At 44.1% G+C, this 11,145-nt stretch overlaps 1 protein-coding gene across 1 annotated transcript in view; it reads left to right on the forward strand.

Moving 5' to 3' along the window:
• The window catches only part of bin3 (bridging integrator 3), a 40,502-nt gene that overhangs the window by 27,598 nt on the left and 1,759 nt on the right, over positions 1-11,145 (forward strand). Inside the window, exons 7-8 of the mRNA XM_029678012.2 lie at positions 4,487-4,628; positions 8,398-8,532. Coding sequence (XP_029533872.1) covers positions 4,487-4,628; positions 8,398-8,532 — 277 coding nt within the window. The remainder of the gene's footprint in view (positions 1-4,486; positions 4,629-8,397; positions 8,533-11,145) is intronic.

Raw genomic sequence — 11,145 nt, forward strand, 5'->3', positions numbered from 1 at the left:
GATCAGGGGTGTCAAAGTCAAATGGACGGAGGGCCAAATAAAAAAATCAGCTACAAGACGAGGGCCGGACTGTTCGAATGTTCATTGAAAAAATTTTAAATGACGCATATAGTCTAGTGAACCTAATTGAACCTACTGAAAACCTAACAAATATATTACAATATGATCAGATAAATAAAGCAATATTTTCTTATGGCTCTGTCAGTAATCTTTAATTTTCAACAGACACAAAAGACAAATTTCCTTTATATAAATATCCCCATAACATGAACATTAAATGAAAGAAACCGGTATTCAAGGCACCATCAGTAGACAATATTTTCTATTTTAGCAAAAGTGGGCTAAATTTACTTCAAAGAAAAAACAATAATAGCAATTTTCTATCATCCACTCAACTGAAATATTTTTAAAATATAATTGGATTGAAATACAAAAAAATAAAGTGCAAAAATCTATTAATCAAAAACAACACTTTGTTTAAGGAGAAGTAACATGCAGTGAAAACAAATATTAAATTTTAAACTTGAACTGAGTAAAAACTCTAAATATGTGATTGCACAGTAATGTTCACTTGTTTGAGGTTGAGGGTGATACTTGGTGGTGTCCCATCTTTTCCACAAGTTCATCAATGTTCGGGGTAAGGCTCTGAGCTGAAGAAATCCTCAGAATTGAGTGGAGGTGTTCAGCAGTAAGTCGACTTCTGTGTGATGTTTTGTTCAGGTTCATCAAAGAAAACAGTTGTTCACACAGGTATGTGCTGCCAAACATAGACAACGTTTGAGCAGCCTGGATGCGCAGCTGGGGCATTGTGCCGGGGAGGAAACGGGCGAACTCCGCAGCACCCACTGCCGCATATTTTGCCCTCAGTGCATCATTGCATTGGAGGTCAATCAACTCCATTTGGAGGTTTGGTGGTGAGCTTTCCACGTCAACAGCAAATGGGTTACCGAGCAGTTCCAACCTGCTTTTTTGTGCTTCAAAGTCAGCAAATCGGCGTCGAAAGTCAGCGGCAAGCATACCTATTTTATCAGCCAACTGTGTGCTCGGAACGCACTGGTAGAGAGCTTCTCTTTCATGGTCTGGCAGCTGGGAAAGTGGCTCAAATTTTCTTTCCGCATCTGCGTCTCCCACAGAGTCAGTTTGGTTTTAAATGCCTTCACTGTACTGTACATATCAGAGATGACACGATCCCGACCCTGCAGCTGCAAGTTTATTGCATTCAGATGACTCGTAATGTCACACAGAAAAGCCATTTCACACAGAAACATTTCGTCTCGGAGTTGTGTTGTGTCTTTCCCTTTGCTGTCCAAGAACAGACAAATCTCCTCACGAAGCTCGAAACATCTTTGAAGCACCTTTCCCTGGCTTAGCCATCGCACCTCTGTGTGATAAGGCAAATCACCATGCTCCGTTTCTAACTCCGTCAGAAATGCCTTGAACTGGCGGTGATTCAAACCTTTGGCTCTGATAAAGTTAACTGTGCGCGTGATGATGCTCATTACATGCTCCATTTTCAAGGCTTTACCGCACAACGCTTCCTGGTGTATGATACAATGATAAGCTGTCAGCTCACCTGTCGCGTTTTCCTCTTGCATCTTTTCCCGTATCTTCGCCACCAGTCCGCTCCTGTGTCCACACATCGCAGGTGCTCCGTCGGTTGTCAAACCCACGAGTTTTTCCCAAGGCAGCTCCATCTCATTTACACATCTTGACACCTCTTCATACAAATCATGCCCCGTAGTTGTGCCATGCATAGGACGTAAAGCCAAAAACTCCTCTGTCAAGCTTAGGTTGGAGTCCACTCCGCGGATGAAAATTGACAACTGGGCAATGTCAGAAATGTCGGTGCTCTCATCCACAGCCAAGGAATATGCAATAAAATCTTTTCCCTTTTTCACAAGCTGCTCTTTTAGATTGATGGACAACTGGTCTACTCTCTCGGCAATGGTGTTTCTGCTCAGACTCACATTTAAAAAGAGTTGCCTTTTTCTGGGCAAACTTCGTCACAAACTTTAATCATGCAGTTTTTGATGAAATCCCCTCCGTAAATGGCCGGGCTGATTTAGCGATCTCTTCTGCCAAAATAAAACTGGCCTTGACAGCAGCCTGGCCTTGTGATTTGGCTTTTTGAACAGAGCCTGTCGAGATTTGAGGCCTCGTTTTAATTCCTCTGCCTTTTGTAGCCTTTGTTCCATGTCCATATTCTTGTTTTTGTCCGCGTGTTTCGTTTCATAATGTCGTCTCAGATTATACTCTTTCAGTACCGCCACACTTTCTCCACACAGAAGACACACAGGTTTTCCAGCTACCTTCGTGAACATATACTCCGACTCCCACCTTGTTTGAAACCCCCGGTTCTCAGTATCCACCTTCCGTTTTGCCATTTTTGATGGGTATCTGAAAGTTAATTTTACTGTGATGCTGACGACTGCTGTGCCAATAAATATTGAAATGAAGCAGCCTACTGCTCGGTGCGTCACCTTTGCATTGTGGGAAATGTAGTATTGGTGCGTGTAAAAGATCTGCGGGCTGCCGGCTTGCTGCGGGCCGGTTCTAATAATAAATCAAGATCATCCCAGGGGCCGTAAAAAACCTTCTTGCGGGCCGGATGTGGCCCGCGGGCCTTGACTCTGACATATGTGATTTAGATGATCCAGAAGAAGATTGTGAGAATGTCATATGGTCAGATGAAACCAAAATATAACTTTTTTGGTAAAAACTCAACTCGTCGTGTTTGGAGGACAAAGAATGCTGAGTTGCATCCAAAGAACACCATACCTACTGTGAAGCATGGGGGTGGAAACATCATGCTTTGGGGCTGTTTTTCTGCAAAGGGACCAGGACGACTGATCCGTGTCTAGAAAGAATGAATGGGGCCATGTTTTGTGAGATTTGAGTGAAAACCTCCTTCCATCAGCAAGGGCATTGAAGATTAAACGTGGCTGGGTCTTTCAGCATGACAATGATCCCAAACACACCGCCCGGGCAACGAAGGAGTGGCTTCGTAAGAAGCATTTCAAGGTCCTGGAGTGGCCTAGCCAGTCTCCAGATCTCAACCCCATAGAAAATCTTTGGAGGGAGTTGAAAGTCCGTGTTGCCCAGCAACATCCCCAAAACATCACTGCTCTAGAGGAGAGGAATGGGCCAAAATACCAGCAACAGTATGAAAACCCTGTGAAGACTTACAGAAAACGGTTGACCTCTGTCATTGCCAACAAAGGGTATATAACAAAGTATTGAGATAAACTTTTGTTATTGACCAAATACTTATTTTCCACCATAATTTGCAAATAAATTCATTAAAAATCCTACAATGTGATTTTCTGGATTTTTTGTCTTCTCATTTTGTCTGTCATAATTGAAGTGTACCTATGATGAAAATTACAGGCCTCACTCATCTTTTTAAGTGGGAGAACTTGCACAATTGGTGGCTGACTAAATACTTTTTTGCCCCACTGTATCTGCAGCCTGTATGAAATCATCTCAGATGATTAATAGAAAATCAAAGCAATGTCATCAGGTTATGAATTAGACCTGTGCATTAGACCTGTGTAATTAAACATGCATGGTGAATATGACACCTGTCTTACTGTGCCTATATATAATCACACAAAATATATTAAAGCGCTCTCAAATGTGTGACACTTGGTTAGATTTTCTGACTAAACAGGTTGGCAACCATGTTTGTTTTGTAGTTTGGAAAATGTTCATCTTTTGCAAATGATGTGGCGTAGCTGCATTTCTGCACTGTATTTCCCAATAAAAGCAGAACGCACAGAACCAGTGTGTTGGAGCAAAGTAAGTCCCAGGATGAGGCACGGACTCCTGTTGCTAAGTTACAGATGAGTGTTTCCTATTTTTAGTACCTAAGACAAGGATTCTCTCTGAAAGAATGTATTTTCATTTTGAATAACCTAATTGAAACCGAATAAATTGTTTCATGCCATTTGCACTAGAGTAATTCAATATTAACAACCAAGGACAGTGTCTCTAGTCTACACTAAGAGGTCTCCTACTTGAGGGCGCTTTTCTGTGTTACATGCGTATCGATCCAGGTGACCTCACACAAGCACACCTGTAAACCCCAATTCAAAAAGTTCTCAATGGTTCAGAAAAAGCATAGATTATTTTTTATTTTTTTACAGTCTTTCGATCTTAAAGAGCAGTTTTCTATGCACCTTTTTATTATTTCAAGACAACATTTAGGGTTCAGTTGGTATGATTGGTTTAGATGTATTGGTCTGAATTGAGAGCACATTGCATTAAGTAGGAAGAATCATTCAGATTGTCTGTTAATAGGCAGTTGTTCCTCTGACAGGGCTCTTGCCTGTCTATGTTCACAGAGCAGTATCGTTTCTCGTTAGGCCTATGTCCACGTATATCTCCGGTACAAAGCAGTGTCACTTTGTCTCCATGATGTGGTCCAGCAGTATCTCTGTCAGTCTCTGCGCCTTGATCTCATTCTCTGTGTCTCTGTGTGTCTCAGGTACAGCAGTGTGTTCCCCAGCCTCAACATGGCTGTGAAACGAAGGGAGCAAGCTCTACAGGACTACAAGAGGTTACAGTCCAAGGTAGAGAAGTATGAAGAGAAGGAGAAGACAGGTCCCATCATGGTCAAACTACACCAGGTACACTATATATGTAACAGAACTGTGCTAAAAGCGGCTGCTGGCACGTGTGTTGTCCATTTGAAATCTGTCTGTTGAGCAACATAAGTCAGGCTTTAAGCTCTTGCCTTGCATGGTGTCAGTGTTTTGAATACGATCAATAAGTGAACAAGGTACAAATGCTGACTGGATATGAACATGTACATGTGCACTCTTTTCACCCACACAAGCGACCAGGCTGTCAAGTATTGCCTTTTGAAAAGGCACTGCTGCACATAAACGGGCACGTCATTTAGTATTGTAGACACATTCGCTGAGACCTCTAGGGCAGCATTCACAGATATCAATGCAGCGCTGCCTGGGCTCACACACCCTCACATGGGTGGCCACCCACACACATTGAGAAAAGCATTGTCAGTGGCACAAAGAGTCAAGAGGCCCCCTATGTCCCTGGCCTTTGAATCTCACAGCTCTTAGAGAAATGATCCGGACCAAACACTAACATGCCATTTAAAGACTTACAAAGGACAGACACACAGGGGAGTTACTTAAGATAAATATTACTTCACATAGGTGATTCTGTTCTACATATGTTATATCCCCCCTCGAGCACACACACATTGCGCACTCTATATCATTGCCTATTCATTGAGATATCATCTCTTTCTTAATGCCCACCAGACTACCCACTAATACATCACACACGTTCCTGATCAGCGGTGGCGTGGTCTGCACACAGCCAACTCTTCCCACATAACCCACTCCTCCTCACTTGTGATCGTGATTAGGCTTTTTCTTTTTTCTCTATTCTTCTCTGTGGGAAGACATTTTCATTCTCCTGTTGTTTTTCACTGTTGTTGACAGATTACATTTCTGGGAACGTAGCTGATATGTTATGGTTGAGCCCCAGTAGTGATTGAGGTATGCATAGGGCTGTTACGGTGACCGTATTACCGCCACACCGGCGGTCACGAGTTATGACGGCAGTTAAATTCCACTCGACCGTTTAGTCACGTTAATTAGACTTCTCCAAGCTCTGATGCTGCTGATGGTCATTAGTAGCCTACCAAACTTGCTAACTGCCTGGTACTCGGCACTCTATTGTCCCTCTAATCACTCTGACATCAATGCAAATGTCATCGAAAATCTAATCAAACACTTCATGACAGTCCATGAGCTCATGTTGCGCAACATTTCTATATGCTATGTGCTTTTGCTGTTCGTTAGGCCTACTCATCTTGTTGGCTGCTGAAAAAGTAAATGTGGACAGTTCTTCCAATACCTTAAACATGCACCTCGGATAAGGACGTGTGCAGTTGCATCCCTGATGTGTCTGTCTTCACTTGTAGCCTGTGAGAAAGACTCAATCATGTGACGGGCATTGGCTAATAAGAATTTAGCTATCTGATAGAACCGTGGAGGTGAGAGGTGCTTTGTAGCACACAGCCAGGAGAAGGGAATTATAATTATTATTTTCAGCCCAAGGGCACAACGGTCACTGGCCGCAAAAGGCATGTATTTTTTTAGGGTGCATTATGGCCACGCAAAGGGGATGACGCTGGGAAATTCAAGGCATTATCAAGTGCTTGTCAAATTGTGAATGAAAGACTGAAGTGTGTACAGCCTGTGCAAGAAACAAAGCAGAGCTCATGCAATTTTTTTCAAATCATCATTAGAGTCTCATCATATAGCCTTAGAATGTACAAACAACATATAGACCAATGTTTGTATCGCAACTAAAAATGCATAAATAACTCTGAATGAAGCATATAGGAGGACCTGTTTCTTTGTTAACCGCCCAACACAGAATAGCCGCATGTGTACACTCCCTCAAATCATTTTGAGAAAATATCCTTTCTAATTTTTTTCAGCCATGTTCTTTTGTATTCTTCATACAACAAAATATTATAAAATAATGCCACGAAATTCTAAGCAAATCTTGTCTGCTAAATGAACTAGTGTAGCCAACAGCCATATTGCATAACCAGATCAGGGCCTAACATAAGGACAACTCAAGAGTATGCTATTCTGTTCTTCTGAAATAAACTAAATTTTCTTCATATCATATTTCTTTAGACCAGTCTAAAACAAATAATGGATTTATTGTGATGGTTTGGGCTATATAACATTGATGGATTTATTTAGACTTTTTAAAATAAATCAAATAAAAAATAAACGTCCTCACTGTCAACTGCGTTTATTTTCAGCAAACTTAACATATATAAATATTTGTATGAACATAAGACTCAACAACTGAGACATAAACTGAAAAATTTCCACAGAAATGGAATAATGTGTCCCTGAACAAAGGGGGATCAAAATCAAAAGTAGCAGTCAGTATCTGGTGTGGCCACCAGCTGCATTAAGTACTGCAGTGCATCTCCTCCGCATCTCCACCAGATTTGCCAGTTCTTGCTGTGAGATGTTACCCCACTCTTCCACCAAGGCACCTGCAAGTTCCCTGACATTTCTGGGGGGAATGGCCCTAGCCCTCACCCTCCGATCCAACACGTCCCAGACGTGCTCAATGGGTTTGAGATCCGGGCACTTCGCTGGCCATGGCAGAACACTGACATATCTGTCTTGCAGGAATTCACGCACAGAACGAGCAGTATGGCTGGTGGCATTGTCATGCTGGAGGGTCATGTCAGGATGAGCCTGCAGGAAGAGTACCACATGAGGGAGGAGGATGTCTTCCCTGTAACGCACAGTGTTGATTGCCTGCAATGACAACAAGCTCAGTCCAATGATGCTGTGACACACCGCCCCAGACCATGACGGACCCTCCACCTCCAAATCGGTCCCGCTCCAGAGTACAGGCCTCGGTGTAACCCTCATTCTTTCGACGTTAAACGCTAATACTACCATCACCCCTGGTGAGACAAAACTGTGACTCGTCAGTGAAGAGCACTTTTTGCCAGTCCTGTCTGGTCCAGCGATGGTGGGTTTGTGCCCATAGGCAACGTTGTTGCCGGTGATGTCTGGTGAGGACCTGCCTTACAACAGGCCTACAAGCCCTCAGTCCAGCCTCTGTCCGCAATAGGCTGAGAGACTGAACACTGATGGAGGAATTGTGCGTTCCTGGTGTAACTCAGGCAGTTGTTGTTGCCATCCTGTACCTGTCCCGCAGGTGTGATGTTCGGATGTACCGATTCTGTGCAGGTGTTGTTACATGTGATCTGTCACTGCGACGATAAGCTGTCCGTCCTGTCTCCCTGTAGCGCTGTCTTAGGCGTCTCACAGTACATACATTGCAATTTATTTCCCTGGCCACATCTGCAGTCCTCATGCCTCCTTGCAGCATGCCTAAGGCACGTTCACGCAGATGAGCAGGGACCCTGGGCATCTTTCTTTTGTTGTTTTTCAGAGTCAGTAGAAAGGCCTCTTTAGTGTCCTATGTTTTCATAACTGTGACCTTAATTGCCTACCGTCTTTAAGCTGTTAGTGTCTTAACGACCGTTCCACTGGTGCATGTTCATTACTTGTTTATGGTTCAATGAACAAGCATGGGAAACAGTGTTTAAACCCTTTACAATGAAGATATTTGGATTTTTACAAATTATCTTTGAAAGACAGAGTTCTGAAAAAGGGACGTTTCTTTTTTTGCTGAGTTTAGATGTTCCAAAGATCTACATCAGTGGCTTGCAGGCCATGTGTGCTAAATATGTTTGCCAATTACTGTGAGACCGGCAGTTATTTGCTTGACAATCACCGGCTGACATGACCGCCACAGTTCTAGGTATGTATGCTAAAGCTTCAACTGGTCTTCTGTTTGCCCTAATCTGTCCAGGCCAGGGAGGAGCTGAGACCAGTCAGGGAGGACTTTGAATCCAAGAACAAGCAGCTGTTGGATGAGATGCCCAAGTTCTACCACAGCCGCATCGACTACTTTCAGCCCAGCTTTGAGGCACTCATCCGGGCACAGGTGAGCTATAGATAGTGTATGATTGGGTGCACACTTGTGACCGACCCAGTTTAACTCTGGTGAGCAATCTTTATAATGCATACATGTACAGTTATGAATTATAAGGCATTCAGTTGACACACAAAACCTGTTCACAACTTTCCAATCCCAGTTCAAATAGTTTCCAATGGGTTTTATTTGAGTCGTTTTAATAGATTGTTTATTTGGGTGTAGTGTTGCCCCTAGCTGTCTGTTGACTGGCATCAGAGCAAGAGAGAGTGGTAGTGTAGAAGAGAGTGTGTGTAATCCTCCCTGTCTCCCCCACCCAGTCTTAATGTGATTAACCCCAGTGACGGCGCCACGCCTTCCTAATTAGCCCAGGAAGCCCAGGTCTGTCTGTCTGTCCGTTTTGCTCCAGCCTCTTTCTAACCTAGGAGCCCGGTCAGCCCGCCTCGCTATAACCAGCCCAGCAGCTGAGTCGAGTGCCCGCCACAGTCGCCCACCCTCCGCACCCTACCCCCACCCCCGCCGTGTCATTTCCTCTTATGGTTAAAGACTGACACACGCCTAATCAGATTGAGAAGTGGCCACGTCACTAGGCCAGGCTGGCACCCCGCCCCCAAAAACACTGGCAGACAGACAGCTGCCTATCAGACTCAGTAGACATGTCAATGATACTGCCAGGCAAGCCCAGAGGGGGTTCAAAGGATATGTCTGCCCTTTGATCAATCCAAAGTGATGTCTTCTGTGACACAGAGTTCTGTATGTTCCTCTGTGTTCCTATGATAGCAGAGCAGGTGGGTAGGTTTGTGTGTGATGACTGTTACTAGTAGACTAAGTGAATGGAGCCCTCCTGGGTATAACAGCAGCGGAGCCTAATCTTCACTGCTCAGGAGATGGTGTCACTGGAAGTAGTCTGTCTGGACTTGGTAGCTGCCATTAGGTCTCTGGTAATCTTGTTAGCTGATCAGGATTATCTCCTTCATAGTAGCGCTGTAATTTAACAATGGACATCACTGTGTCATTATCTCTTCCTAGAATGATGATTATACAAGCATAATCATTCCCTATAAGATTTGGATTTAATAGAGACTGGTTGTGGATGAAAATTAATGGGTACAGATTTTGGGCCTTCCCACTGTTACATTGTCCCTGTTTCAGTGCTCTGTCCTCTATGGACACTGGAGCAAGCCTGTACTACTCAGTCATTTGCAGACAGACTGACTCACTGCTGAAGCAGCTTCAAACAGTAATGAGGGCCCTCTGATGGAGGCAGAGCGCTGATGACTCGAACATGCTCAGATAGCTCATCTCTAACCCTAGCAGTGTGAATTAGTGGGGTTGGGTCAGAGGGACAGACTCCAGAGCTGGGCTGGCGTACACAGCCACTCCTCTAGTACAGCCGCTACTGGGTGGTCAGTCAGTCAGCACAGCACAGCAGCCCAGTGGACCTCGGGTCCGGGCCAGCCCCCCTCAGCTGGCCATGCAAGCGCAGTCTGGACTCCCACTCCCCCTCTCTCCCCCGGACATGCTGCATGGCTCCCAGAGCACCCTCACAATGCCTCTCTTTGTTCTGAGGCTCGAACACCACTAGTTCCATAAAACGGCTGTGAATGGGAAGCAATGCTCTGCTCTGCTGTGATCGGATGTGCCTGTCCACCTGTACAGATGCTGGATAATTGAGCCATTGTCTGAGTGTGGATTCCCGGTGGTTGTTCTTGGTTACGGTGTTCTGTACTACTTTTACAAACTGAAAGAAATGATATTCTTTTGACACACGCTACTGTCATGATGATTGAGTAATTTTGCACCTGAGCCCATTGATAGACTAGATTGATAGAGATGGGCTCATATTGGACGCCAAATTTCTATGACTTTTTCTCCAACGTACTGTATGTTATTGAAATAATCAGAGTTGAGGTCTGATGAGCCGGCGTAGCTCTCTGTCTATATCAATATTTAGTCAATCGGGGCTAGGGTGAGGCCACGGGTGTGTATTTGGACGTTGTTCAAAAATAAGTCACCGAGGTCATACAAATAATAGTCTGAATTTGGCTTCTTTTCATATGTGGTCCATGTAGATTTACTGGGATAATTGTAGAGACTGGATGACAAGAAGGATGTTCACGCCGGACCGGACACAGTGATCGTGTGTGCATTATCACTGACATGTATTCCATAGCTTTTTCACCAAGCCACTTTTCAAATGAAAAATATCCACTTTACCCCCACATACACCGGTAACTTAATACTCATGGCCCACTGATGTGGTCTAGGTGGCAGAGTTTGCTATAAACACACAGAGGCCTTTCAAACCGGGTTCCTCTTCCGGTTAGCCAACTAAAGAGCTTCTGTTAATATAACTTTTGCTGCCACTGGCACACACATCATGTGGATAAGACATTTGGACTGAATTAAATGTCCTTTGATCAGATGTAATTAGTTGAAAATGGCTACATATTGTCATTTCTCTAGCAGCATGCATCCTCTGACAAAGCTCCTATAGTAGCATGTGGTTAACAGTCTTCTCCCTCGTCTACCCAGGAAAGATCTTCATTTTCCTATCTGAAATGGCCTCTATTTATTTTCTGTTATGGCCTACAGCCCATCAACGCCCATAATCGGCCAGCAGTA

Source organism: Oncorhynchus nerka, linkage group LG13, assembly GCF_034236695.1.
Source record: "Oncorhynchus nerka isolate Pitt River linkage group LG13, Oner_Uvic_2.0, whole genome shotgun sequence".
Classification (NCBI taxonomy): Eukaryota; Metazoa; Chordata; class Actinopteri; order Salmoniformes; family Salmonidae; genus Oncorhynchus; species Oncorhynchus nerka.